Source organism: Vigna umbellata, chromosome 10 (genome assembly GCF_029865625.1).
Source record: "Vigna umbellata cultivar VRB3 chromosome 10, Vumbellata_1.0, whole genome shotgun sequence".
Classification (NCBI taxonomy): Eukaryota; Viridiplantae; Streptophyta; class Magnoliopsida; order Fabales; family Fabaceae; genus Vigna; species Vigna umbellata.
The window spans coordinates 16,282,258-16,309,141 of record NC_142174.1 but is presented as its reverse complement, the minus strand read 5'-3'; the positions used below and the strand labels follow the sequence as shown (position 1 = coordinate 16,309,141).

The window sequence follows — 26,884 nt, the reverse complement described above, 5'->3', positions numbered from 1 at the left end:
AATTATTTTAATTTAAAAATGTTAATTTTTTTTTATTTGTTAAAGTCTATTTTAGATTGACTTTTAAATTAGAATGTGTGTAAAAATTCGAAGACTATACTAAAATATATTTAATATGTTAAAAAAAATAATTTAACTAATTTAAAAAATTATATTTATTAATTTTTAAGATTTGAAGACTAAACAATATGTTTAGAATATAGATGAATTTTAATTTTACATTAAAGTTTAAGAATTTTTAAGTAATTTAATTATATTTTTGAACGAATGAAATTATTTTTAAAACTACACCTCATATGCTCCATATATATTTGATGATTAGATATATCATATTTTGAGTTTAGGTTTTTAATACATCTTTCTAGATGGTTTTTAATAAAAAAATTTACTTTTTTACAAATGAAAAGGTAAATAATTTAATGTTTTAGAATTATAAAATGCATTCAATTGCAGTAGAGTTATTTAAAATAAAATTAGTAGAAATATAATAGAGGACACAATAAGAGGATTTAAAATTATTGCAAGCAATATCACAGTAAAAAACGAATGGTAATGATAGATAGAACATTATATTATGAGAAGTTTAAAACAGAGCCAAGCCAAGCGAACAATAAGAGAGTCATAATAGAGGGACTCTTGTGACAACAACATAAGATTAAGTAACTAATTACTTGAAAGACAAAGTACAAATTCTTGAATAATTCACAGAATGTTCTGATTTTATTCCCTGGATTTCAGACAAACGCGTTCAAATAATCATCCACCGTGGTGTAGTTAACCTCAGGATAAAGTTTAGAACCTTCCACTCCAAAAGAAGGCTCTATCTCAAAGTTTGAACAATCTCCCTTTACCCACAATGAGTGGCCTAATGCTAACGTAAAGTTAGAAGGGAAAGGAGACTCTGCATATATAAACAAAATCATTAAGGTTAATTAAATGTAAATGTATTTAATTGCCTTCACGTAACATTGATTAAGTTAATTATAACACACTGACCCTGGATGAGCTTAAGAAGTTGTTCTTCCAGGATGTAGACTTTTTCAAGGGTACTCTTAATCTTGTTCTCCCACAAGGACACCAACTGGTTGAAGGTCAGAAAATTTGCAGGGGGTCTGAGGTATAGATTTTTGTTCAAGGTTCTTGGATCCTCCACTGCTTTAATGGTGTAAGTTCCAACGTCTTCCTCAGTCACAAAAACACCTTAAACAAACATTTCAAACGCACAACTCAAACAATTCTATTGCATATCTGTTATCTTTTACTTGTACGAAAAACTGTAATGGATAATTTAGCTCACCTTCGACGTTTCCATTTCCTAGAATGACAACCTTGTCCCGAGGAGGGGCTGTGATATTTTCTTGTCCCAGTGTAGACACCCAGTAACCAGCAAAGGCATTTGAACAGACATACGTGTAAGGGATTTCTTCAGCTTCGATTGCCCTTCTGATTTTCGCTTTTCCCTCAAGATAGCTAATCACTGGCTCGACTGCATTGTGACGGTCCGGATCAAGCCCGAATTCCGATGGGAGGAACCTCTGATGACAGAACAAACAGAGATCAATATGTCTGATTCAATGTTTTGTGACAAACGACATTATGCATGTACCTTGATGTTTCCAGCTTGTTTAATTGCTGCAATGAGCTTCACTTGATCATCTATCTGCTCTCCACCCACTGCAGATATTACAACATCAACTTCCTTCAATGCCTTAACAAGGCTTTCGTGATCACTTAGATCACCCTGCAAAATCACCCACAGGGACTTTTATCAAAATTTGAAACACTATCCGAATTTTTCACCTAGATGAAAAGAAAAGAACATACATAAAGCAGAGTGGCTCCAGAGGTCTTGAAGGTCTCAATAAGTTTAGACTTTTCAGGATTTGAAACAGTGTTCTCTCTGACCAACACAAACGTGGGATGCCCTGCTTCTGTGCTCGCCTTAACTATGAATTTTCCTAGGTATCCTGTTCCTCCAAGAACCAGGATTTTGCTCTTCGCTGCCATTCAACAATAATAACTTTAGCGTTTAGTTCAGATCAAAATAGAAGCACTGAGTTTGAGGATATGATGAATTTAGGGATGAATTCGCCTCCTAATAGGACAGTTTCGGTCTCAATATAAGCCAAGTGAAGTGTGAATAATAATGAAAGATACGAATCTAATGTTTATTTTATTTTATTTTATTTTATTTTATTTTATTTTATTTTATTATCTGACTGTGATGTTATGTCTTAAAGTAGCTCGCATTTATTAAAATAAATTAAAATCTTGAACCACTTATACTTTTATTGGCCAAATTTTCCACTGAGTAGTAACGTGTTTAGAATCAAAATTAACTATCTAGTTTTTGGTAGTGGACTCCAAATTAACTATCTCAATTCATTCAATGAATATAACATAATGTATCTTTTATGTGTACGAAAATTATACAAGTGTTGGAGTGGCTGATGGAGGTTTGATTTTGTTGCCTTCGATTTTTTTTAATATAATTTGTCGTCCTTATAAATTTTTTAAAATAATAACATGTCTCCCAGAAAAAGAAAATTCATAATGTTTTTAGTTTTTAAATTTAAATACAAAACTTTATTTTCTTCAAAATTTTAAATATCTTTTAAGCCTTCCTCAATAATAGTTATAAACTTAAAACTTACGTAATAGATATGAACATAGTATTAGTTATAAATCTAATTAAATTTACTCGATTCACCCGTTAAAACGTATATATATCTACGTCAAAAAATGTTAGTAACAACTAAAAATATATTTAAATTTTGAAAGGATTTTTTTAAAAAGTATTTAATATATTTAAAACTTAATAAAAGTGAAATCACATTTTACTCCATTTTATATTATTGTTTAATAATTGTAGTTAGGTGGCTTGGAACAATATTTTATTCTACTAGTTTAAGTTTGTTTAATTTATTCTTCCCATATGACAACAGGTAGGATAAAACACATTCATTTCTAAACCGTTAAAAAAATTAATTTGTTACTCAATTCATTGTTTGTCTATTCCTTTAAAAAATATCCATACATGTTTAAAAAAGATGTTTTGTAAATTTTTAATGTAAAATCTAAATAAAATTATATAGAAATATGAACTATAATATAAATTAAATTTTAATTTTAATTAAATTTAATGTAATAAAATATAAATTCAATATTAGTTTTAATTAAATTAAATTTAATAAAATATAAATTTAATTTTTATTTTTTCCATGTATCAAATATCTGGGAATACGAATAGTATCATACTCTAATTTGACTTGTTTATAAAAGAGTATTAAAATATTTGCTACTTATAAGTAATAAATATTAAGTATACGTCATGAATATTATTAGTAAATACCTACAAACATGAATATTTTTGTCATTCTAAAAAATAAGTATTTTCCTTTACATAAAAAAAATTTATATTCCATAACTTAAAATAACAAATAAGGATATTTCTACAAAAAAAAAGTAATTAATTTTACAGTGTATACGACTGAAAAGACTTATCAATCCTGCTAATCACGATCTACAACTTAGGTATATTGGAGGTCGGTTATCGAGAACTTGGTATTGGATGTCGAATACCAATGTCTATTAACACATGCTAAGGACACTCCACTATCACGTGATTTAGAAGAAAAAAAAAAAAACAGGACTTGCTTCATATGTAAGTTGGTCATTGGATCTTAGGACCTATGGACCCATCAGACCTGGTCATTCAAGTGGGGTCCATGGTCAACAAAGTAATCTTATAAATAGTATATCAATGATTATTTGATTTTTACTTTTTGTGTTTAATCCAGGTTTGACTAAGCTCTTCTATCAAGTGTTGACTTAAGTTTTGAATAATCTTTTGCAAGCATAAATGTTAGAAGAAGGTTCCTCAGGTTCCTTCCTGTACCTCACTTGTTTCAACTTGCACCTCTCAATTGACAATTATACCTTTCATTTAATAAAATCTAAAAAAAAAATGTAATGATGGTTTAATGATTCACATGTTAAAACATATATATATATATATATATATATATATATATATATATATATATATATATATATATATATCTACGTCAAAAAATGTTAGTAACAACTAAAATTATATTTAAATTTTGAAAGGATGTTTTTAAAAAGTATTTAATATATTTAAAAATTAATAAAAATGAAATCACATTTTACTCCATTTTATTATTGCTTAATAATTGTAGTTAGGTGGCTTGGAGCAATATTTTATTCTAATAGTTGAAGTTTGACTTTCATTTATTCTTCCTAGACAACAAGTCGGGTAAAACACAATCTATCCGTTATCTAAACCGTAAGAAAATTAATTTGTTATTGTTGTTTATCTATTTATTTAAAAAATATTTAAAATTATATATAAATATTTTAAAAAATGTTTTATACATTTTTAAAATAAAATATAAATAAAATTACAAGAAAAATATAAACTATAATACAAAATAAATATTAATTTTAATTAAATTTAACATAATAAAATATAAATTAAATATTAATTTTAATTAAATTTAATTTAATAAAACATAAATTAAAATTTAATTTTAATTTTAATTTTAATTTTTTTCAGGTAACAAATATCCGTAATTACGAATAGTACGATACTTGAATTTGACTCCTTTATGAAAAGGTATTAAAATATCTACTACTTATAAGTAATAAATACTACAAATACCAAGTATATGTCATGAATTTTATTTATAGACACCTACAAACAACGATGTATTTTTCATTCCAAGTTTAAAAAAAAAATAAGTATTTCGCTTTACATAAAAAATCTTATATTCCATCATTACTCAAAATAAAAAATAAGGATATTTCCTAAAGAAAAAGTAATTAATTTTGTATTGTATATGGCTACTAAAGACCTATCGATCTTGCTAATCACGATCTACAACTTAGATATATTGGAGGTCGGTTATTGAAAACATGGTATTGGGTAGTCTGCAATCAACGTAAGAACCTTAAGATACTTTAAGAAAGACCAGGGCGAATGTGGAATACCGATATCTATTAACACATGCTAGGATACTCCATTATCACATGACTTAGAAAAAAACAAAACTTGTTCCACAAATATATTGGTCATTGGGTCATAGGACCTATAAACCCATAAACTCTTACCCATTCCAGTGGGGTCCATGGTCAATAAGGTAATCCTATAAATAGTACATTAATGATAATTTAACTTTTACTTGAGCTTTGAATAATCTCTTGCAAACATTCTCTTTCAATCAAGAACACAAAATGTTAAGAAAACGAACATTAAGTAGTGTGAAAAAGTCGTAAAGAAAAAACATCTTTACCGAATACATTGAGTAAGAACAATTATAAAAAATGTGATGCTACTTTTTATGAAAAGTTAAGGTTAAAATTGAAATTATTTTTGAAAAAAGAAATTATGAATGTTAGACTAAATTACTATTATTTTTTATATATATACAGTACTTTTGTGATAAGTTTTGTTTCATTCTCTTATTTTATTTTTCTTACCCTTCCTTTTCTAAGCTTAATATTCTCTTGGACTAAAAGAAAACATAAGAAATTAAGGGTTTAAACATTTCAGTATGGAAACTCTAATTATGATTAAAATAAACGTAATGGTGGTAATGGAATTCAACCGAAAATTTCTAGGCCTTAACGTCAGCCTTTTTTTTTAATAATGGCGACAATGAAATTCAAACAAAAGGTTTTATGTAAACTAAAGTTAGTCGTTGTAATGGTTTGTTATGCTTCGCCGCCTGGTAATAGTGTATAATTAAAAATTGAATAATAATATTATTAATTTTATGTTTGTTAACGTGGACATTTGGTAAAATAAGAAAGAAAAAGCACACTATTCCCTCTCAAAACTATTACCAAAAACGATAACAGTATATTCAACATATTCTTCAATTAAAAATTATCTATGCGATAACAGCACCTACCAATTTTTAAATCATTACAAAAAATTTAAGATGAATTGAATTTTTTTTATATTAGATAAAAATGATTAAGATGATAAAAATAATAATTAATAATATAAAATTTTAGATTGAAAATAGTATTTTGATCTTTTTACACAGACTTCTTAACAACTTATTAGTATCAAATTTTTAAACATTTTCATTATATATTCATGTTTTATTTCAATGTGGAAAAATTCCCGCTTGAATTGAGATGATCAATATATGAGTAAATGACTTATAAAATATATATTTTTCTAGTTTTGAACAGTCTAATTCAGCTTATTTTAGACAAAAAAAATTGTTTTTTAATTTTATGGAAGTATTTTTGTAAAAGAAAAGAAAATATTCTCAAACATATCGCAACATGGTATTTTAAATCTTATAAACCATATTGATTTCAAAAGGAATGAGTTTATTGAAAAACTTGTATTGGTAGAACAAATATTAACAATAAATTATTTGACACATTTTTTTACCATTGAGTAAATTTATATATAATTCATTAAATATAAAGCGAAATTTGTCTCTCTCTTTTTAGTTAAAGATTGTATAAAAAATTGTGTTTTTACCTTTTATGCTAATGATGCCTAAGCCTAGGTAAGAGAAGAGTTAGGCATGTATTATTTTGAACTATTTTCTTTTAATATTTAGAAATCATAGTTTTTTCTTAAATTTTACGTCTTATAATATTTTCTTTAACTTTTAGTAACAAATTAAAATCTCCAAATTAGTCAAATATTTATTAAACTATATTGGAGATTATCTTGGTAATGCTCTTCATTTAATTTAAACAATATCGTCATTAACTTTTTCTAAATTGTAACTATAATGCACCCGTTTCCTCCACTATTTTGTAATATTAAACTATGAGTTGGACAATTGGTATTTAAACTCTAAAATTTATTAAGATATCTCTTTTTTTTTTACACGAATTTTTAAAATATTTTTCGCAAAGCATTTTTTGAAATAGATTTCAATAGAAGAGAGATATACACCAAATGAATTTAAACCGCCTCAATAATATATTATAATTCTACTTTCAACTCAAAAATTATAAAAAATATATTCGTGAGTTTTTTTATTTGTATATTATTCATTTTATTTAAAAAATATTATTTTTATATAATGTTTGAAAGTGACAGAAGAAAATGGAGAAGCCGTGGTTTTATGAAGCTAAACTAAATAGAAGCATTTTGTATAATAATTAGCTGGGTTACTATTAAAAAATGTAATTTGTACGACAAGTAATTAATTGCATTATTAATTGCAAATTCTAGCGTAATTACTTCATTTTCAATGAAAAGGTTACTTTTATCATACTTAATTAAGCTGCTTTTAAAAAGATAAAGCGTGTCATAACTAATTTAATTTCATTTAAAAAAGATTATTGATACAATCATTAATCTGATTGCTTTTAAAAAATAAATTATACACATAATGAATTATACAATATGAATAAATTTATATTTTATCAATATTTTCATAAAAGAAAAAACTAAAATAAAGAAAATGCCTTCCCATTTGATATTGTGATTAAACATAAAATAAAAACACATTGACAGTGAATATTGTTTTGATACACGCCCTTGAAACTAAGTGAAAAAAATGATTTTTTTCATACATGATGAAAACATGTTTCTACCGTTTATTAAATAGTGGAAATGTATTTGTCAAGAGATATTTTTTGCAAAAAAACTTACATGTAATGATGTAGGTGAACTTAGGAAAAACACAGGGTGGAAATAGCTTAGGAGTGGCCAGCCTTATCCATTTAACTGGGTCTACACATGATTCAGCGTGGGGGCTTCTTCCTACACCACATTGCTTTCTTCTTGCACCTCCAAATTTTTCCTTCATTTCATTTTCCCCCTCCAAACTAGAAGAGGAGTGTTCTTGCAGATTTTTTGAAACTCGGTTGTAACTATGTCTATTGGATTATATAAATTGTATTCTGTAATTCAATTTTTTCCTAATATTGTCTCATTTATATGATACTCTTAACAAGAGTTCACTGTCCACGTTAGCGCACGTTGGAGAAGAAAACAAAGCCTCAGGAATTGGCATTGGATCTGAATTCTGATAATCCTGTTGTGTTTGTGTTGTTTTGTACGATGATGATGGTCACCCAAGCTGAGCTCATGTTGAGACCCTCCACTCTGGGTCGACACTTTTTCTGCAAATCGAACTCATTCTCACGCTCTAGCGCTTGTCTTTCCTTACAACGCGCCGTTTCCACCACGGCAATCTCCTCCTCTCTCACGCGCCGCCCCATTCCTCCAGATTCCAATCCCCGTAACTTCTTCTTCTCCTCTCTCACCTCTTTCCAATCCCTAAACTCTTCCTCCCACCTCCCTAATGCTCCCAACAACCCCTTCCTCTCTCAACCACAAGGTGGTGGTGCCTTCGTCTGGAATCCCGCTTCCCACACTCCAAGCGCCACACTTTACGGAGCCAAAGACCGCGTGGCCACGGTGGTCCTGCTGGGGTGGCTCGGAGCGAGGACCAAGCACCTCAAGAGGTACGTGGAGTGGTACAATTCGCGTGGCTTCAACGCGGTTACCTTCGTCGTCGATGTCGAGGAGCTATTTCGAATTGACCTCGGCCACGTCCTCGAGACCCGAATCTCTCATCTTGCCGACCACCTCGTTTCTTGGTTGTCTCTTGAGGAACAAGATGGAAGGGAACGAAGCTTGGTTTTTCACACTTTCAGCAACACGGGTTGGTTTGTGTATGTGCACTTGTTGTTAATCGTTCTGCTATTTCCAAACGACCCCTCCTAGTGACCAGTCCTTGTTTCACATTTGTGTATGTAACTTTCTTTTTCTTTGCAGTTATGGCTACATTCTGGCTCGAATTCTGGGTAGTGATGATCTCATGGAGAAGATTAAGGGTTGCATTGTTGATTCGGGAGGAGGAGAACCTTTCAATCCACAGGTTTTTAAACACGAACATTCTAATTTATTATTGTTTACTAGGAGTATCCCGTTGCTTAAGCCTTGAAATAGGGGATCCACCATTTGTTTAAAAAAATTGGCATTTCTAAACTCTGCTGTTACTGCAGTGCTATGGTTTGGAGTATATTTGTGAACTTTGGCTGGCGAAACTGTGTTTTACTTTGCTTTGTTTTCTCTTGATTTTGTTACCTCCCCTTACTCTCTGGTCTACCCTGCACCTTTTTGATTGAAAAGAAAACTGTGACATCGTGTGCCGTGTTTAAAATAATGCAGGGATTAGCAGTTTAGAATCTGTTATTCAAGGCTTACATTTCTTATGTTACTTTTGAATTGATAGAATAGAATGGAGTGGATTGGAATCAAATGATATTTTGATGGTAATAATCATTAAATTTTACAGTTTACAGGAAATAATCATTAATGCTCAATTACATGTCATGTAAAGATTAATGGGTAACATGTAATCCTGCAATCCTTTTGTTAAATATTCCTCTAAATATCCAAACATAGCCTCTTTAATCCTTTCGTAAACTACCATGATTTGCTGTTCATTCTTCTTGGCTGGTAATTCCTCGGATTATGAATTCTCAAATTGTTTTACCTCCATGTTTTCTCTGTAAACATGACTGTAGGTCTGGGCTGCTGGCTTTTCTGCTGCTATACTCAAGAAGCGCAGCTCTTTAGGACCTGTAGTCGATGTAGAAGGCAAACAGAAATCAGAGACTGAAGCTAGCTTGTCAAATATTCAGCAAAACCAACCTTCCAAGATGGAAACAGTGGTCTTGACACTATTAGAGAAGTTATTCTCATTTGTTTTGCAGTTGCCAGATGTGAATCAGTAATTTTCTTCCCTGCAATCCTATACGGATCATACCCTTATCTAAGTTTGTTAATATGCCCTCACATATTTAATATACTTGAAAATGCTTGGTGGTAACTGATAAGGGCATTTTTTTATCTCTTGAAAACAGGAGATTAACAAGGATTGTGAATGTGCTCAAGAAACACCAGCCTTGCCCTCAGCTTTACCTGTATAGTACAGCTGACAAAGTAGTTCCATTTGAATCAGTAGAAGCGTTAATTGAAGAGCAGAGAAAAATGGCAAAGAGGGTTAGCTCCTTTAACTTTGGATTATCTCCCCACGTAGATCATTATAGGACATTTCCAGACCTGTACTTATCACAGGTTACTGAATTTTTGAAACAATGTTTTACTACGACCACACACACAACTTACAAGACTTAAGTTGCCATTCAAAGTGTAAATTTTTTGCGTAGCATTAGTCTGTACTGGAATTTGGTTCCTTTAGTTTTTTCAAACGGAATGTTGCTCATTACCACAAGGACAATGAGAGAAATTAGAAGTGGCCACACATTACATAAGGCTATTCACATAATTCATTGACCTGCAAACAGTGCCAGCCAATTACACATTAGAGTAATTCTTTTGAGGATTGTTGACAAAGCTCGAGTGACTAACAAAAATTGAACATGGTCAACTGATGAGATGAGTGTCACGTGAAGATTTATTAGGATTTATTAGTTTTGAATAAATCTGGTTTACAGAGAACCTTTTTTCTGTTTCCACTATTTTTGGACTGTTAGTATACAACGTGGACTTACTTACCACGAAATGTGCTAACTGCACTTACATTCTGTTATTGTATTTGGGCTTATATAAGCCTTGATCAATTCATTAATAATATCACAGTGAGTTGCTTCCCTCCAGTGTGTGAGCATTTTTATTGCACTTTACAATTGGTACAGAGCTCCAAAAGGGGCCTGATACAGGGTGTCAGTGTGAGGAGTGGAAATATTGGTGACAGTGTGAGGAGTGGAAATACTGAGTATAAGAGAGGGCTGAAAACACTGTGAGTGTGAGAGTGCAGACAGTGAACCAAAACATTGTGAGTGTGAGAGTGTAGACAGTGAACCAAAGCTTGTTCGCAATGTAGTCTGAAAAATTTGTTCAGCCAGCCATTCCAAAGTTTGATGGCAATTATGATTTTTGGTCCATGACAATGGAGAATTTTCTAAGAAGTAAGGAAATGTGGCGTCTTATAGAAGAAGGTATTCCAACCTCTGCACTTGGAACTATACTGACAGAGGCTCAGCGGGAGGCTATTGAAGAGGCCAAGCTCAAGGACTTGAAAGTTAAGAATTTCTTGTTCCAAGCCATAGACAGGGAAATTCTTGAAACTATTCTGAACAAAGCAAGTTCGAAGGAAATATGGAGCTCTATGCAGAGAAAATATCAAGGGTCCACAAGGGTAAAAAGAGCACAACTTCAAGTACTAAGAAGAGAGTTTGAATTGCACACTATGAAAGGAGAATCGGTTGATGGCTACATAGGCAGACTTCTCCATGTAGTCACCAAAATGAAATCAAATGGTGAGGCAATGGAAGAAAGCACTGTTGTCAGCAAAATACTTAGATCCTTGACATTGAAATTCAACTATGTTGTATGTTCGATAGAATAGTCAAATGATTTGGATGTTTTAACTATAGATGAACTACACGGCAGTCTTTTGGTGCATGAACAACATATGCAGGACTTCCAAATAGAAGAACAAGTTCTGAAGGTAACAAATGGTAGTAGACCTTCTAGGGGCAGGGGTGGTAGAGGTGTATTTAGAGGAGGACGTGGAAGAGGTAGACAATCATCGAATAAATCACTCATTGAGTGCTTTAAATGTCACAAAATGGGTCACTTCCAATATGAGTGTCCATATTGGGAAAAACAGGTTCAGTATGCAAAACTTATGAAGAAGATGAACTTTTATTAGTTGCATATGAAGAACTTCATCACACCACACATGAGGACCTATGGTTTCTAGATTCCGGCTGCAGCAACCATATGACGAGAAGCAAGGAATGCTTTTCTGATTTTGAGGAAGGATTATGCAAAACTGTGAAGCTTGGAAATAATACAACAATGACAGTGGTTGGAAAAGGAAGCATCCGGGTACAAATAAATGGTTTTACTCAGGTAATATCAGATGTTTATTTTGTCCCTGAGTTAAAGAATAATTTACTTAGTTTGGGCCAACTTCAAGAGAAAGGCCTATCCATCTTAATCCAGCAAGGTAGCTACAAGATATTCCATCCAGAGAAGGGCTGATTATGCACTCTAAAATGAAAGGTAATAGAATGTTTTACGTGACAACATTTGCAGCACCTAAAGAATCGATGTGTATGCAAACAAATACTAGTTTCAATCAAGAAACACACTTGTGGCACTGTCTTTTTGGTCATCTTAGCTACAAAGGACTAAACACACTTGCAAGCAAAGAAATGGTCACAGGACTTCCACCACTGAAATTTCAAAACAGAATTTGTGAAACATGTCTCATTGGCAAACAGCAAAGGGAGCCAATACCAAAGAAATGCTTATGGAGGGCCTCAAGAGAACTTCAACTCATTCATGCTAACATTTGTGGTCTCATCACACCATCTTCAAATAGCAACAAGAGGTATATATTAACCTTCATTGATGATTTTTCTCGTAAAACTTGGATTTATTTTTTGCAAGAAAAATCCAAGGCTTTGACTATGATCAAAAGATTCAAAGTTGGTGTTGAAAAAGAAGTTGGTATGTGCATTACGTGTCTGAGGACTGATCGAGGAGGTGAATTTACATCAACGGAGTTTGAAGAATTTTGTAGAACTCAAGGAATTTCCAGACAATTAACTACTGCTTACACGCCTCAGCAAAATGGAGTTGCTGAATGGAAGAACAAAATGATCATGAATGCAGTACGGGCAATACTGAATGAGAAACAAGTTCCTAAAGTGTTTTGGCCTGAAGCAGCTAGATGGTGCGTGCATGTACAAAACAGAAGTTCAACTTCAGCTGTAGAACAGAAAACCCCCGAAGAAGCCTGGTGTGGTGAAAAGCCAAGAGTAGATTATTTTTGAGTCTTTGGTTGTGTAGCTCATGCTCACATACCCGATCAAAAGAGAAGCAAACTTGATGACAAAAGCAAGCGTTGTGTATTCCTGGGTGTCAGTGATGAATTCAAAGCCTTCAAATTGTTTGATCCTTTAGCAAAGAAAGTCATTATAAGTCGAGATGTCGTCTTTGAGGAAGACAAGAGTTGAAACTGGGAAGGATCAAGAGAAGAATCTAACACTGATGTTCTGGACTGGGACGAACAGGCGTTTGAAGCTGGAAGATAAGATTCAAGATCATCACAACAGGAAGGCAATGAAAGTATCACTATCGGGGTGTCCTCAAGCTATCCCAATGACAACTCAAATTAAACAAATTCACCACTAGCCGAGAATGTTGATGAACATGCAACACAAGTCCAAGGGAGGACAATGCGACAAAAAAGAAAACCAATTTGGATGGCAGATTATACCTAGTTTTCTGCAAAAGCTGACCTCATGGCATTAATGTTAGCCGAACATGGAGGTGATCCTCATTCCTACAAGGAAGCTTCTCAAAGTGTAAAATGGAGAGAAGCAATGAATGTAGAGATCCAAGAAATTGAGAGAAACAAAACATGGGAACTCACCGATGCTCCAAAGGAATCATACCTATTGGAGTCAAATGGGTTTTTAAAATAAAACTCAATGAACATGGGGATATTGAGAAACACAAGGCTCGGTTGGTGGCAAAAGGGTACTCACAACAATATGGTGTGGATTACACTGAAGTCTTTGCCCCGTAGCAAGGCTCGATACCGTGCGAGTGCTATTAGCCTTAGCAGCTCAACATAGATGGGAGGTATTTCAACTAGACGTCAAGAGTGCATTTCTTCATGGTGAGCTCAAAGAAGAAGTGTATATACAACAACCTAAAGGTTTTGTTAAGGAAGGCAAAGAAGACAAAGTATATAGATTGAGAAAGGCATTATACGGTCTTAAACAAGCTCCAAGAGCTTAGTACAGCAGAATTGAGGCATACGTTGCCAAAGAGAAATTTGAAAAATGTCCCAGTGAGCACACCCTGTTTACCAAGAAACATGGAGGCAACATCTTAATAGTTAGTCTTTATGTAGATGATTTGATTTACACCGGAAATAATAGAAGAATGAGTGAACAATTTAAAGGCTCAATGATGCTGGAGTTTGAACTTGGAAAGAATGAGACACTTTCTCGGCATAGAAGTAATTCAGAGTGAAACTGGTTTTTTCATTTGTCAACGTGGATATGCTCAAGCAATATTGGCACGATTCAACATGGCATATTGCAATTCAGTAAGAAATCCGATTGTGCCAGGGACAAATCTATCAAAAGATGAGGAAGGCACTATAGTAGATGTCATGCAGTACAGACAAGCAGTAGGTTGCCTCATGTACTTAACTGTAACACGCCTAGACTTAATGTTTGGAGTAAGTTTGATCAGCAGGTTTATGACAGATCCAAAAGAGTCACATTGGTTAGCAACAAAAAGGCTTCTACGATATGTGAAAGGGAACCACAGAACATGGGATTTTTTATAGGACGGGAGAAAGAAACACGAGCCTTATAGCCTATATTGATAGCAATTATGCAGGGACCGTAGAAGCACCTCAGGTCTAGTATTGAAGATAGGTTCTGGAGCTGTATCATGGGCCTCCAAGAAGCAGCCTATTGTCAGCTTGTCCACCACTGAGGCTGAATATATTGCTGCAGCTTCTTGTGCTTGTCAATGTATTTGGATTAGAAGAATTCTAGATCAGCTTGGAACAGAAGAACAAGAAGCAACTAACACAGTGATACTTTGTGATAATAGCTCTGCCATTCAATTGTTTAAAAATCTCGTCTTTCATGGGAAAAGCAAACACATTGCAGTAAGATTCCATTTTCTTAGAGATTTAGTAAGAGATGAAGTTGTGAAATTAAGTTATTGCAAATCAGAAGATCAAGTTGCAGACATTATGACAAAGCCACTAAAGCTTGACAGGTTTGAGAAGCTCCGAGGCATGCTTGGAGTAATGAGAGTCAATGAAATAAGCTAGCTGCATATGCATCTAGCTTAAGGGAGGGATTGTCACGTGAAGATTTATCAGGACTTATTAGTTTTGAATAAATCTGGTTTATAGAGAACCACTCTTTTTCTGTTTCCACTATTTTCGGACTGTTAGTATACAACGTGGACTTACTTACCACGAAATGCGCTAGCTGCACTTACATTCTGTTATTGTATTTGGGCTTATATAAGCCTTGATCAATTCATTAATAATATCACAGTGAGTTGCTTCCCTCCAGTGTGAGCATTTTTATTGCACTTTACAATGAGACCATTTATGACATTGTTGGATTGATCAAGCAGTTTACTTGAAGCTGAAATGGCGTGCTCTTACTTCAAATGAATTGATTTAAATACTTCAGTTCTAGTTCTGTTCTGCATTAATCAGTATCAATTATTATCTGGAGCCATTAACTCCACTGAAGAGAGCAAGATATAAGGTTGTCACAAGTTGAAATGCTGTAGAAAAGTGTTCAATATCTGTTGAAAAGTGTTCAATATCTGTTGGATTAATTGATTTAAGAATCAATTTAGTGTTCTTGATCCGCAGCTCTGACATGTAGTGACACTTAGCGGGCATTTGATAAAGAGAAATATTTTATGGAAATCTATAGTTGATAAAATATGTTCTATGATTGATTTACACTTAAAGTTAACATTTCTAAAAAATCAATATTCTTGGGATAATTTTGAAGAAGCATTTCACCAAAACATTCCTACAAAGAGGTTAAAATCCTTTTTTTTAAATGAAAAAATGAAAATGAAAATGTTCTCATTATAAATTGGAATTAGTTTATACATAAATTAAAAACAAAGCACAAGAAAAATAATGTAAGAAAAGGTAGTTAAGTTTTTTTTTTTAAAGTTAATTATAATGAATTTAGAACTTGAAGTTAGGTAGAATTAACTAGAAACAAAATGTTATAAAGTTGTTGGATGATTCTGATTTTGAAAGATATCTGTTAGATATTGAATTAGATTTGCATATAGAGGTGCAATTTTGAATTGTGAGTAAGTTTTGGAGAAGTGAGAAAGTTTGAAGTGTTATTTTGGTATATTTTTTAGTTGTTTTTTCAAAGTGAGAAATTTTTTGCCTAAATAAAGGATATTTGAGATCTTATATTTTTCTACAAGCTTTGATTTGAGGGGTATTCTAACTCAAATAAGAAGAACAACACAGGTTGAGAAACATAATATATCTTAATTAAGATAATCACCATACACAGTTTTTTGTTTTTTTCTAAATTATTTTTATAAAAGAGCATTACTTAAAGCAAAAACATCTCATTCAAGTGATATTCCTCCTATTATTAAGATTACTTAGGATATTTTTTAAATGTGTTATTAATTTTTTTCTTAACATAAAATTGTATTAATTGTTATACGTTTTTAGTTATATTTGATGAAATTGACTAAATTTCTTGATATGTTTATAAATTGTTTTGGTAAGAGATAATAAATATCTTTTGGTAGGAGATAATAAATGTCCATATATAAGAGTAATTTGGACATATATGGTATAAGTATCAATTAAAGAAGATACTTTTCTGTAAGTTAGTTACTGTATAAATCAAATTGGGGCTGATTAATTAGTTGACTATCATTATATCACATCAATAATTTTATAATTAAATATTTTGTGTAAAACTAGTTAATACATGAATAAAAAATTATGGTAAGATAATTAGTTGATTATAACATGAACACTTTGATGTTCAAACATTTAAATTATTAGTCTAATTTTTATTTTTTATTCTTAAATTACATTGAAATTAAGGTCATTGTTTAAATAATATGTTGAAAGTACAATTATACCAAAACTATTTTGTTTAACGTGTATTTTTCTATTGATATTTTTTTTCGTAACTCACTGTTTACCTAATTATATTTTTTAACAACCAAACATGCCATTAATCTATCACATTCCCTGCCTAACACTTGGTCATTGCCCTCTCAATCACTATCTAATATCTATTAAGTTATATTTTTTTGCCAAACAACTTACTCGGTTTATTATGGTAGTTAATACTCTGCTACTAACTTTAATTATTTGATAAAAACAGTAGTGGAAAAAAACAACGTATTTTAAATAAATATTATTCAAATTTATTTATATAAAAATAAAAGTATTTGAAAATAAAAGTTTATTAACAAATTTGAAGGATTAAATTAAGTTAAAATAACTAGGTACAATTCATAATTCAATCCCCCAAAATATGTGTAATTTATTTTCCAAATGAGGGACCATAGATTAGCCGTACATTTTATGTTAATAAATTAAAATAGTAATGTAACTAGACTATTATACGACCAAATTCGAAAGACAAAATCAGATCTTCCTACTTTGGTGATGTGATTGGGTCCATGTTTTAAAGTAAGAAAACAAATGCCATTTATCTATTTCTCTACATATCTTATTTATTTACTTATTTTCTTTAGTTATTATTTTACTTTTCAAAGTTTTCAAGTCCATCGTTCCAATTTTTTATGTGAATTTTATTTATGTAAATAGTATATTTCTATCGTGGTAGTAATCGATTTTTGAACTTATTTTTGGTATATCTAGTATGTTAAAAATTAAAAATATATTTAACAAATTATATATATATATATATATATATATATATATATATATATATGAAATCAAAATATTATATAAATTAACTAAAATTTAATAAGAACAGTTTAAAAAGACAAGAGGCATTAAATTGAGGTTTAATACCCAATTTTGTCCCCACTTTGGTTCGAAAATCTCAAGTTAGTCCCTTTATAGAAAAGTGAGTTGAATGAATCCTTACTTGTAATTAATTGACTCTAATGAGTCCCTTCCGTTAAATAGAAGGAAACGGAGTTAGTGGACTGATGATGTGGCAGTTGTTTTTGGTGAGGTGTGTTTGCGTGCTTACGTGGTGTTAGGGTTCCCCATTTTCAAATTGGGTTGTAGTAAAAATTGGAGATAAAGGATTTGGGGCTGATTTGTTCGAGATTAGGGCATGTCCGAGAAAGAAGACAGAAGCAGGCAGTGATCGTGGGACGGAGCAGTGGTGGTTCGCGGTTGGCGTTGGAAAGAAAGTCCAACAGAGATAGATCCAACACTCTTCACTTTCTTTTCTCTCTTTCTTTTGTCTTTTTCGTTTTTTGTTTTAAATAATATATTAAAGGCGACAACATTCGTTTCCTCGCCATAGCCACAAAAGTTACAGTTTTTGTCGTTCATTATATCCATCCCATTTCGCTCCCATAGCCCTAACCCATCTGTGAGTTTTCCATGCTTTCTTTTACGCTGCATTTTACAATTTTCCTTTTCTGCGATGTTCGAGAATCAAATTTATTTTTTTATTTTTGCTACTCTTGTAAATCTGTTCCGTTGCTATTTTAGGGGTTTGATCCAAGTTAGAACAACTGCTCCTGCATTCGCACTAGCTTACATGTTATTACACATGCATTATGAATACCTTGAATCCAACAACTATTTTCTACAATGTTATTTTAATTTCAGAGCGTATATAAGTTATTAGAAATTGTAAAATTTAATAATTTTTGGGTATGAATCATTGCCATATTGATCTCATTTAAATGATAACATCGCTTAACAACTGTTAAAATATTGTGAGAATGTCTCTGCCCTTGAAGTTTTGAATTGTTTTGTCTGCTGCATAAAAAAACAATGTTTAACTTTTCCCACTAGGAAATTTGTTTGTTCAGGTGCTGAAATACTTACATTTTCTTTTCTTTCTTGTTTTTTTTTTCAAAGGAAGGAGTTAGTGTTTCTGGGTAATCATACTTTTCTTTTAAATTCACTTGTTGATTTTATCCAGCATTACGATTAGGGAATGTTGGAAATCAGACATACTTTATTTGGTCAAAGAATAACATTTCTCTCTTTTTCAGATATATTTTCTAGAGAGAACTCTGTAATTGGCATTCTGGAAGATGAACCAACAGAATCATGGATTAGGTACTCCTTTAAATGTTCCAGTGAAACGAAAACGTGGTCGACCAAGAAAAGAAGGAAGTGCAGTTCAAGGGGAGAATGTAGCTGTAATTCCTGATTCTGACAATGTGTTGTACTCCAGCCAAACAACTGGTACAACTAATGATTGTGACGATGAAATGGTAGGGAAGTTAGTTAGTGGTGTCATTGAAGGAACTTTTAATGCTGGATATCTTCTTAATGTTAAGGTAGCAAACACTGATGCTGTTTTAAGAGGCCTGGTGTACATCATCTGAATGAGGCCTGGTAGCAAACACTGATGCTGTTTACTTTCTGTTTTTGCTGCCACATTTCCTAATAAATGAGTTTCCTTTTCAACATTGTTTTTGGTCTGTCTTTACGTAATCTTACCATTTGTTTTTAGTTTAATCCTGTTACTGAGCTCTTGGTATGTGAAGAAATATAACTTGTTGCCGGTTGGTCCTGTTGCAAATTATGAACTCTTCGCTTGTGTATGAATATCAACAATTGGGTCAGTGTTTGGCTAAAAGTAGCATTGTTTATGGAGATACTTTTGGTAAGAACAAAGAGAAAGTGAGTATGAAAACAAATATTCTAATTTATAACTTTGAGGTTCTGCTATGGACAAAAAAAATACAGGTGAAACTTTGTAAAGCGATATCCTGTACCTCAACAGAGGCAAGAGAAATATGCATTGTCATTAAAAATACTCGCTATTTCGCGCAGGACAAATGTAAAAATTCTTCAAAAAACATCAGCTTAAATTTATGTCAATCAACTTTTCTATTGTTAAAACTTGACCTGTTTTCATTGTGAAGTATCATCCAAAATAATAAATTCAGGTGATCTCTAAAATATTAATCATCTATTAAAATATTTAATTATTTAATTTCAATAACATTCAACACTAAAACTTTTTCATAATTTGTTAGATCGCTTCGGTGATTTTTTTAATGCCATTCCACTGATTCGCATCTGGTTGGGCCTGAGTCATCCATGAAAACCAAATTCATTATAAAAATCAATTAACAAGGATAAAGCATATCAGAATGACCACAGTTCAGTAACATTGCTTACTTGTTTGTTTGAAGGACTTCGGCCCCATGAAAGCCGAACATTTTGTCCACCCAAAAGTGTGCCGTTTAAAACCCGCAAAGCTTCTTCTGCACAGCTCCTGGTGCATAAACATGAAAAATCACGGCACAATCAGAGGACACTGCATTTAGACAAGTTACCAAGATATATATAAATTACTTCAATGATTAAATTACCTGTCTGCAAATTGGACAAATCCACATCTCTTGCCAGCTGGAATCTTCACGTGAACTAACTCTCCATACTGCCCAAAAACTTGTCTCAAATGGTCATCGGTTTGCGCTCCCCTGCCCATACGACGCCGTTTGCGGAGGCGCATTATAACCGTACCCACTCTGAGGTGGCGCACCACCGTAGCCCTGCTGTGGCGCACCGTAGCCCTGCGTAGGCGCATTGTAAGGATACCCACCGGGCGGCGCCGCGGAGTAATAGGCATCCTGTGGCGGAGCACCGTAGGGAGAGTACCCATAGCCCTGCGGAGCAGGAGAATAATCCCTCACGCCGTAAGCCGGCGCGGGGTAACCACCGGGTGGGGGATAGAATCATGGCAATTCTTTTGAGGGGATAGAATTTTAAAATGTTTTTGATTTGGATTTTGCAGGATCTGGAATTGGCCAAGACTCTCATAAGGAAAGGCTGACTCTTTCCTGAAGAACTTTCAGAGGCAAAAAATTCCACCTAACACCACGTAAGCACGCAATCAACCACTGCGTATTGACACCTCACCAAAGACAATTGCCACATCATCAGTCCACTAACTCCGTTTTCTTCTATTTAACGGAAGGGACTCGTCAGAGTCAATTAATTACAAGTAAGGATTCATTCAACTCACTTTTTTATAAAGGGACTAACTTGAGATTTTCGAACCAAAGTGGGGACAAAATTGGGTATTATGCCTTAAATTGATTACAGTTTAAAAGCCTAAATCCTTTAAAATGGAGTAGTATTTTATTCCCTGACTTACGGAGACTTTAAAATGCGTGAAGTGGGTTGGGACATAATCGGAGATTGTTCGAAACTTCTTCCCACCCAACTTCAACACACTAAGGAAAGCCAGAGCAACGGGTTGCCCATCCACGAACCTCGTCAAATCTGCACGCTCCTCCGCTAAGACCTCCAAGTCTAGGTTCATCGTGGAATATCACCAGTTCTGGTTCCGCCTCCACTTTTGGTTTAAGCCTAAGATCTCCGTCAAGGTCTATTTCCGTTTTCTTTGCTTATGTGTTTTTGGTTTTGATCCTTGGCTCGAGCTTTTCAGTGTGGATGGTGAGGTGGGTCTTGAGCGAGTTTGAGTTTTCAGCATGGAGTCTCAGATGGCTCGTGGTCAAGTTTTTGTTTTTAGTGTGGAATATGAACAGGGTCTTAATGGTTTTGCAATTTCAGTACGAAATATGAAGAGGGTCCTGGTCAATTTCTCGTTTTTAGGATGAAATATGAACTGGGTCTTCCCAGTTTTTGAATTTTGGAACGAAATCTTAACTGGGTCTGGATAAATTTTAAATTTTAGAATGAAACATGAAGTGGGTCTTGATCGATTTCGTGTTCTTAGATTGAAATATGGTAGTAATTTTACAATGAAACATGAACTGTATCTTGGTAGTAATTTTTCTTTTTAAGAATGGTTTATATGAGCTTGGTCATGATCAGTTTTGAAGTTTTGGGACGAAATCTGAAGTAGGCATTGGTCAATCTTTCAATCTTAGAATGAAATATGAATTGTGGGAGAATCAATTTCGCGTGATTAAAGGGAAATCGAATGTGGGCCAAGTTGTAGTTCGATATGTCATTTTTGGAGTGAAAAGTGAGGTAGCTCCTGATTAATTTGATGTTACTAAGATGAAATCTGAAGTGGGTCTACTCTGATTATTTCGAGCATAAAGTTTGATGATGTTAGGGAAAAATTGTGAGTGTCACATATAAGATACTTGGATTTTAATCATTTGTGCTATGACATCTGCAATTCTTTTTTATTATTTATTGTTCCAAAATGTAGTTCATTATCTATTGTTCAAAATGCTATAATGTGTTAAAACGTATTTCAAAATGTTATAAGTGTTCAATATTATTTATTGTAAATAATAAACAAAAACCTATTATTTAGGTTGAGTATGGGACAGATTCAATACTTGAAGCCTTAACAGAAAATTGACATGATTTTTGCATGTAAAATGAATATTTTTTTCGTGTTAAAATATTTTTTATGGGCTGATCCTGATCCACATAACTAGTATTTTGGTCTTATGGGCCTTTCCAATTAGGATCTTCTTGGTCCTCTGGGTATTTTTTATCCCAATCTATATGAGTGAGATCAAACCATGTGAGGTGGTAGATAAGATATTTGTCTTTCTTACTGCATCCAATTTGTTTATCTGATTCCCCTGTGTCGTCATAGGCACAACAGACCGTTAGATACACCAAAAAAAGGCACAACTACCGAAAAGAATAAATATACTTTTTATAATAACCAATCACAAAACACCTTAATTCTTTAATTTTTTACAATAACCATTTATATCTATACATAAACACAAAATTTATTTGGTGTAATTGTTATATTCTTCCACAAATATTACCCATCAAATTAATTTCAACCAAGCGTATAATATCGACTGTGTTATAAACATTTTCTCACGAATTAAAATTTGTTAAAAAAAAAAGAAAATTTGAAGTTCTGCTATATTTATTCAACAATTTTTTCTAATAATTATATGTTTTTAATAAACTTTAATTAAAACATATGTTAAAAAATGAATTGTTGGCGTTAATCTATAGAGTAATTATTATAACGATGTAACAAATCTTATACCCCATCTTGACACCTACCCAATACCACTCTTTTCTTGTGCTTAGAGCGAAAGCAATTTGAGCACATTGAATGGCGGTTCAGGATGAGCATGACCCTATGCTCATGGTGCTTCCTTCTCTCTCTCCACCCAACACCTACCAAGCCGTCGTTATCGGTGGCACCTTTGACCGATTGCATGACGGCCACCGTCTCTTCCTCACTGTCTGTCTCCTTCTTTCCTCTATTATTTCAATTTTTATTACCATTTCTTATATTTAACGCAAAAATTGTGAAAGTTTGAAACTTGTATGCAGGCCGCGGCCGAGGTGGCAAAGGGTCGGATTGTAATTGGAGTTTGCGACGGTCCTATGCTGGCAAAGAAACAGGTTACTTTTACATTTTCCATGTTTAATCGGTTCTTATTTTTTTGTTTATTTCTGCTAATTTATTTTTAGACACAACCTCTGTAATTATACATCCACAGTTTTAGGTTTTCAACTGAAACTGAAAAATGCAGTTCCTTTTACAGTCTAACCAATTCGGTAGTCCGTTGCTTTGATTATATTCCACTTAGAGTTGGTTGGTTTTTCTCAGCTTTTTTCTTGAATTGTTGAGTTCTTCGAATTCTATGTAAATTAATTCCAATTCAATTTTGACTGCTCTAATTATTTATAGGAGTAGATAGCAGTAAGTTTACAGAATTTTAGAAATTTCAGCAGATGAACTGAATTTAGCGCTTAAACAGAGAAACTATTGAGTGATTTCAAATGTTCTGCTCTTGAAATTCAGTGATCAAAGTTTCATCTTTATAAAAATTATGGTACGAGCTTGCTAAATTAAGGTGTTGTGCTATTTGATTTTGACCATTGAAAATTTTAAGCATGCGGTGAAAATCGTTTTATTTATGTACAACAAGCGCCGGGGCTTGTGGATTTTACATACAAAGGAGTCTGTTCATGTTCTGCTTTTGCAGTTTGCTGAACTGATACAGCCAGTTGAAGAAAGGATAAATAATGTCAAAAATTTCATTAAGGTACGAGTATGTGTTCAAGCAACTACAGTTTTCCTTATTATTTATTCAAGAATTGAGTTTCCTGTGTTTTGTTCTTTAAAGAAGAAAACCGAAATTGACTTACATTATTGTTGGTCAGAATACATTAAGCTTTTCATTTTGCATGTTAATGTAGAACAACATGAGGGACGGATTGTAGGCATCTTTATATCTGTGTCGCAGTAACATCCTTTTTAAGTTGCATATAAGAGTTTGCATGTTTTTGTACCGTTGGTTGCATGTCTTAGATATATAATATAGAAGTTTTCACGTTTCTTCATCTAACAGTTTGTCTTTTGGAATAGTTAGTTCGTGGGCTGTGTGTGTGAATGTGACAAATGTTATAGGAATCTACATCTCTACATCTGTAAAACTAATGTTCGATCGAATGCTTAGTGTTTTTTCTAGCATAATTTATATGAAAAGTGCATTTTTCTTAATAAATCTTAATTAATATTCGTTTGAACTAACATGCAGTCTATCAAGCCAGATTTAGAAGTGCAAGCTGTACCAATCACAGATCCCTTCGGCCCTTCCATTGTAGATGAAAATTTAGAGGTTGTGATTGTGAGGTTAGTGTTAAGACTGGTTCCTGAGTGGCCATATTAAATTTTTGGTAGAGGTAGTGTGTATTCGTTTATGTATCTTCCATGTTATAATCAAGTATCTCATTCCTAGTGTCTGGTTTCTGATCTCAATGGTCATGGTAATTAAAACCTTGTTTTGGTAGAAAACGTATCCCATGATCCATTGTTGTCATGATTTTGTGATTTCTCTCTTCAATTCTGATTGCGTTGCTGTAGAAACAATTGATCACAACTTTATGCACGTTCACTTTTAAAAGTGTCATGGAGTTATTTGATTGCTAACTGGATTTGGCTTTGTTACAGCAAAGAAACATTACCGGGAGGATTGGCAATAAACAGAAAAAGAGCTGAAAGAGGCCTTTCACTGTTGAAGGTCTTAAATTATTGTTTGTGGTTTGGTTATTCTTTCTGATTAAGAAAAATTCTTCAGTTTTCTAAATATGTTATGACATATTAGGAATTATTTTCTGGGATCATATGCAGATTGAAGTTGTGGATTTGCTTTCTGGAGAATCAGGTGAAATTAAGCTGAGTTCGACGATGCTACGGAAGATTGAGGCTGAAAAGGCGAAACAACAAAACACGATATCGCAGACGTAGTTAAAAAAAAAAAAAAGCTTTAATTTGTTTTTTCTTTTTAAATATTTCTTGAAAGGTCGAGTTTAAGATGTCCATTACAGCAACTGACATGTAGTTGCATGTCATGGCAGTGTTTCTAAGTTTGAAAGGCGGAAGGTCACATTCTTTCAGAAAAAAATATTGTCTTGATGTGTCTTTTTTCTTTAGCTGACAGCAACAAAAACACTACTGTTTTGTTTAGAGAAATGTGTTGTATTTATATTTATATTTTCTCTAATAAAAATAAATGTTTTATTTTACTGCAACCAGTGTTGTTCAATTGATAACGTCACATGAACATATTATATAATAAATTTAAATAAAATTAGATAAATTTAACTAAAAATAGAGAGATTTAAATAAACACTTTCTTGAAGTTTAGAGAGAAGATGGCCAAAAAATATGCTTGTTTGAGTCTCGATTGTCGAAGAAAAACAAACAATATTCATGTGCGCAAAGTGTTAGTAAATAAATTCTTTGAAAAAAAATTAAAGAATATGAAACTTGGTATCTTTTGAAATACTTAGAAATACAACATATTAAAAGTGTCTTTTTAAATACTCAAAAATATAACATATTAAAAGCTATATATTAAGAAAGATTTATAGAATATTTCTATTAGTTATTTTGATTCTGTAAACATTAGTTATTTTGAATATAATTATATTAAAATGTAAAACCGCGTGTAGCTTAAGATATAAAAACAATTAAATCCTTGGATTCGGAAACAATATAAAAATTATTATTGCATAAACCAATAAAAGCAACAAGAACAATTGAGATATTTTTTTACTATATTACGATGGATCTATATAGTAAATATAAACTTTTATAAAATTGACCGAATATGACAAACATTATAAATATATTATCAAAGAGCTCTAGAATGTAGTTTTTCATTTTATTTATTTTTTTATGTTAAACCATATAAATTACGCATGAGAGTAAGCTCTATTTATCAATATATTCTCTTATCCTATTTTATTTTAATCTCACATTTATACGCTCAATACGTTATTGTTTTGACTAAAATGATGCTCTTTTAAGCAATTAATTTGAACTCTTCCATTTTAAAAATATAAAAAACTTAACCATAAAAATTAAACCAAACCAAAACGTTAATAATTTGAGATTATAAAGGATACTAACTATTTAAATTGATTTAGATTTTTTTTTTCTTTCCTAAAATAAACTAAACTAACCCAGAAATATTCTTAATTATCCTTCGCCTTTAGTCAAAATCACCGTTTTTTCAGAAAATTTTTCTAAGGTCATGTTTTTTCATTCAAGTTTTAAGCATTAAGAGAATTATTTTTCTAGTTGTATAACTTTTTTTTTAATTTATAACTGTTTTTTTAACTAAAATAATTATGTAATCAGTTTTATTTTTGACTGATCATATATTTAAAGTGAAATATTTTTTAAAATAAAAATGTTATTTTACCATATTATCACAAGTGATTGGTTACTTAAATTTAGTTATTTTTTAAAATTAAATTAATTATTATTAATAAAAAAATAAATATACATAAACGTAACATATGTGTTTTTATTAATAAATTCAGAAACCAACGTAATAACGAAGTACCATTATAAAGATCAAATCCACAATTTTCCGTTTAATAAATTAATCATATGGAAGAGATCCGCTTATTGATGCTAATCCAAGTTCAAAGTTCAAGTTTTTTTTAAGGTCTCGTTATTGAAATTTTTTTAGAAAAACAAAAACTAACAAATGATATATGTGAAAATAATTAACATTTTGAACTAAAATAATTATTTTAGTGTGTTTTTTTAAAAAAAGATATCAACGTTGCTTTCCTTTCACTTGCATTCCTAATTTTCTTTTCATGTGTTTCTTAAATATTTTAGCAATAGTATACTTTCGCGCCCACCGTATTTCCTAGAGTTTAATTTTATTTTA

At 32.0% G+C, this 26,884-nt stretch overlaps 4 protein-coding genes and 1 pseudogene across 6 annotated transcripts; 3 read left to right on the top strand and 2 right to left on the bottom strand.

The window, feature by feature from the left end:
* Window positions 1-530: 530 nt before the first annotated feature.
* LOC124830901 (eugenol synthase 1-like) lies at window positions 531-2,128 on the bottom strand. Of its 2 annotated transcripts, none has more exons than XM_047304766.2 (5): window positions 1,825-2,128; window positions 1,607-1,741; window positions 1,298-1,535; window positions 997-1,200; window positions 531-901 (listed from the first exon to the last, which is right to left on the bottom strand). In XM_047304766.2, exons 1-5 carry the CDS (start codon window positions 2,005-2,007, stop codon window positions 735-737), a joined length of 927 nt encoding a protein of 308 aa, XP_047160722.1. In that variant the 5' UTR covers window positions 2,008-2,128; the 3' UTR covers window positions 531-734. The 2 variants fall into 2 exon arrangements, with proteins under 2 accessions (XP_047160722.1, XP_087956782.1); XM_088100656.1 differs by having other exon boundaries at window positions 997-1,179.
* Window positions 2,129-7,862: 5,734 nt separating this feature from the next.
* On the top strand, window positions 7,863-15,103 carry LOC148192044 (uncharacterized). Its single transcript, XM_088100584.1, has 4 exons — window positions 7,863-8,685; window positions 8,789-8,891; window positions 9,544-9,749; window positions 9,883-15,103. The coding sequence occupies exons 1-4, from the start codon at window positions 8,069-8,071 to the stop codon at window positions 10,154-10,156; spliced, it is 1,200 nt and encodes a 399-aa protein (XP_087956710.1). The 5' UTR covers window positions 7,863-8,068; the 3' UTR covers window positions 10,157-15,103.
* On the top strand, window positions 10,932-12,828 carry LOC148192045 (uncharacterized). Its single transcript, XM_088099994.1, has 4 exons — window positions 10,932-11,372; window positions 11,463-11,562; window positions 11,655-11,899; window positions 12,274-12,828. Exons 1-4 carry the CDS (start codon window positions 10,932-10,934, stop codon window positions 12,826-12,828), a joined length of 1,341 nt encoding a protein of 446 aa, XP_087956120.1.
* Window positions 15,104-19,752: 4,649 nt separating the features above from the next.
* On the bottom strand, window positions 19,753-20,724 carry LOC124842196 (polyadenylate-binding protein RBP45C pseudogene; annotated as a pseudogene). The gene is made up of 3 exons (XR_015782504.1): window positions 20,096-20,724; window positions 19,902-19,998; window positions 19,753-19,809 (listed from the first exon to the last, which is right to left on the bottom strand). The product of XR_015782504.1 is annotated as a polyadenylate-binding protein RBP45C pseudogene (transcript).
* Window positions 20,725-20,886: 162 nt separating this feature from the next.
* Window positions 20,887-25,226, top strand: LOC148192043 (phosphopantetheine adenylyltransferase-like). Its single transcript, XM_088100342.1, has 7 exons — window positions 20,887-21,115; window positions 22,770-22,926; window positions 23,019-23,090; window positions 23,678-23,737; window positions 24,233-24,327; window positions 24,646-24,715; window positions 24,826-25,226. Exons 2-7 carry the CDS (start codon window positions 22,795-22,797, stop codon window positions 24,940-24,942), a joined length of 546 nt encoding a protein of 181 aa, XP_087956468.1. The 5' UTR covers window positions 20,887-21,115; window positions 22,770-22,794; the 3' UTR covers window positions 24,943-25,226.
* Window positions 25,227-26,884: the final 1,658 nt, after the last annotated feature.

Excerpts from the sequence above, each read along its gene's own strand:
- LOC124830901 (XM_047304766.2), bottom strand. The coding sequence starts at position 2,007 with ATGGCAGCGAAGAGCAAAATCCTGGTTCTTGGAGGAACAGGATACCTA. Across the intron at positions 1,536-1,606 it reads AACAAGCTGGAAACATCAAG|AGGTTCCTCCCATCGGAATT; the intron begins GTACATGCATAA and ends TTCTGTCATCAG. Across the intron at positions 1,201-1,297 it reads AGGAAATGGAAACGTCGAAG|GTGTTTTTGTGACTGAGGAA; the intron begins GTGAGCTAAATT and ends TGTTTGTTTAAG.
- LOC148192044 (XM_088100584.1), top strand. The coding sequence starts at position 8,069 with ATGATGATGGTCACCCAAGCTGAGCTCATGTTGAGACCCTCCACTCTG. Across the intron at positions 8,892-9,543 it reads GAGAACCTTTCAATCCACAG|GTCTGGGCTGCTGGCTTTTC; the intron begins GTTTTTAAACAC and ends ACATGACTGTAG. Across the intron at positions 9,750-9,882 it reads CAGTTGCCAGATGTGAATCA|GAGATTAACAAGGATTGTGA; the intron begins GTAATTTTCTTC and ends TCTTGAAAACAG.
- LOC148192045 (XM_088099994.1), top strand. The coding sequence starts at position 10,932 with ATGGAGAATTTTCTAAGAAGTAAGGAAATGTGGCGTCTTATAGAAGAA. Across the intron at positions 11,373-11,462 it reads CATTGAAATTCAACTATGTT|GACTTCCAAATAGAAGAACA; the intron begins GTATGTTCGATA and ends CAACATATGCAG. Across the intron at positions 11,900-12,273 it reads AAATAAATGGTTTTACTCAG|CAAAGGGAGCCAATACCAAA; the intron begins GTAATATCAGAT and ends ATTGGCAAACAG.
- LOC148192043 (XM_088100342.1), top strand. The coding sequence starts at position 22,795 with ATGGCGGTTCAGGATGAGCATGACCCTATGCTCATGGTGCTTCCTTCT. Across the intron at positions 24,328-24,645 it reads TTAGAGGTTGTGATTGTGAG|CAAAGAAACATTACCGGGAG; the intron begins GTTAGTGTTAAG and ends GCTTTGTTACAG. Across the intron at positions 24,716-24,825 it reads GAGGCCTTTCACTGTTGAAG|ATTGAAGTTGTGGATTTGCT; the intron begins GTCTTAAATTAT and ends GATCATATGCAG.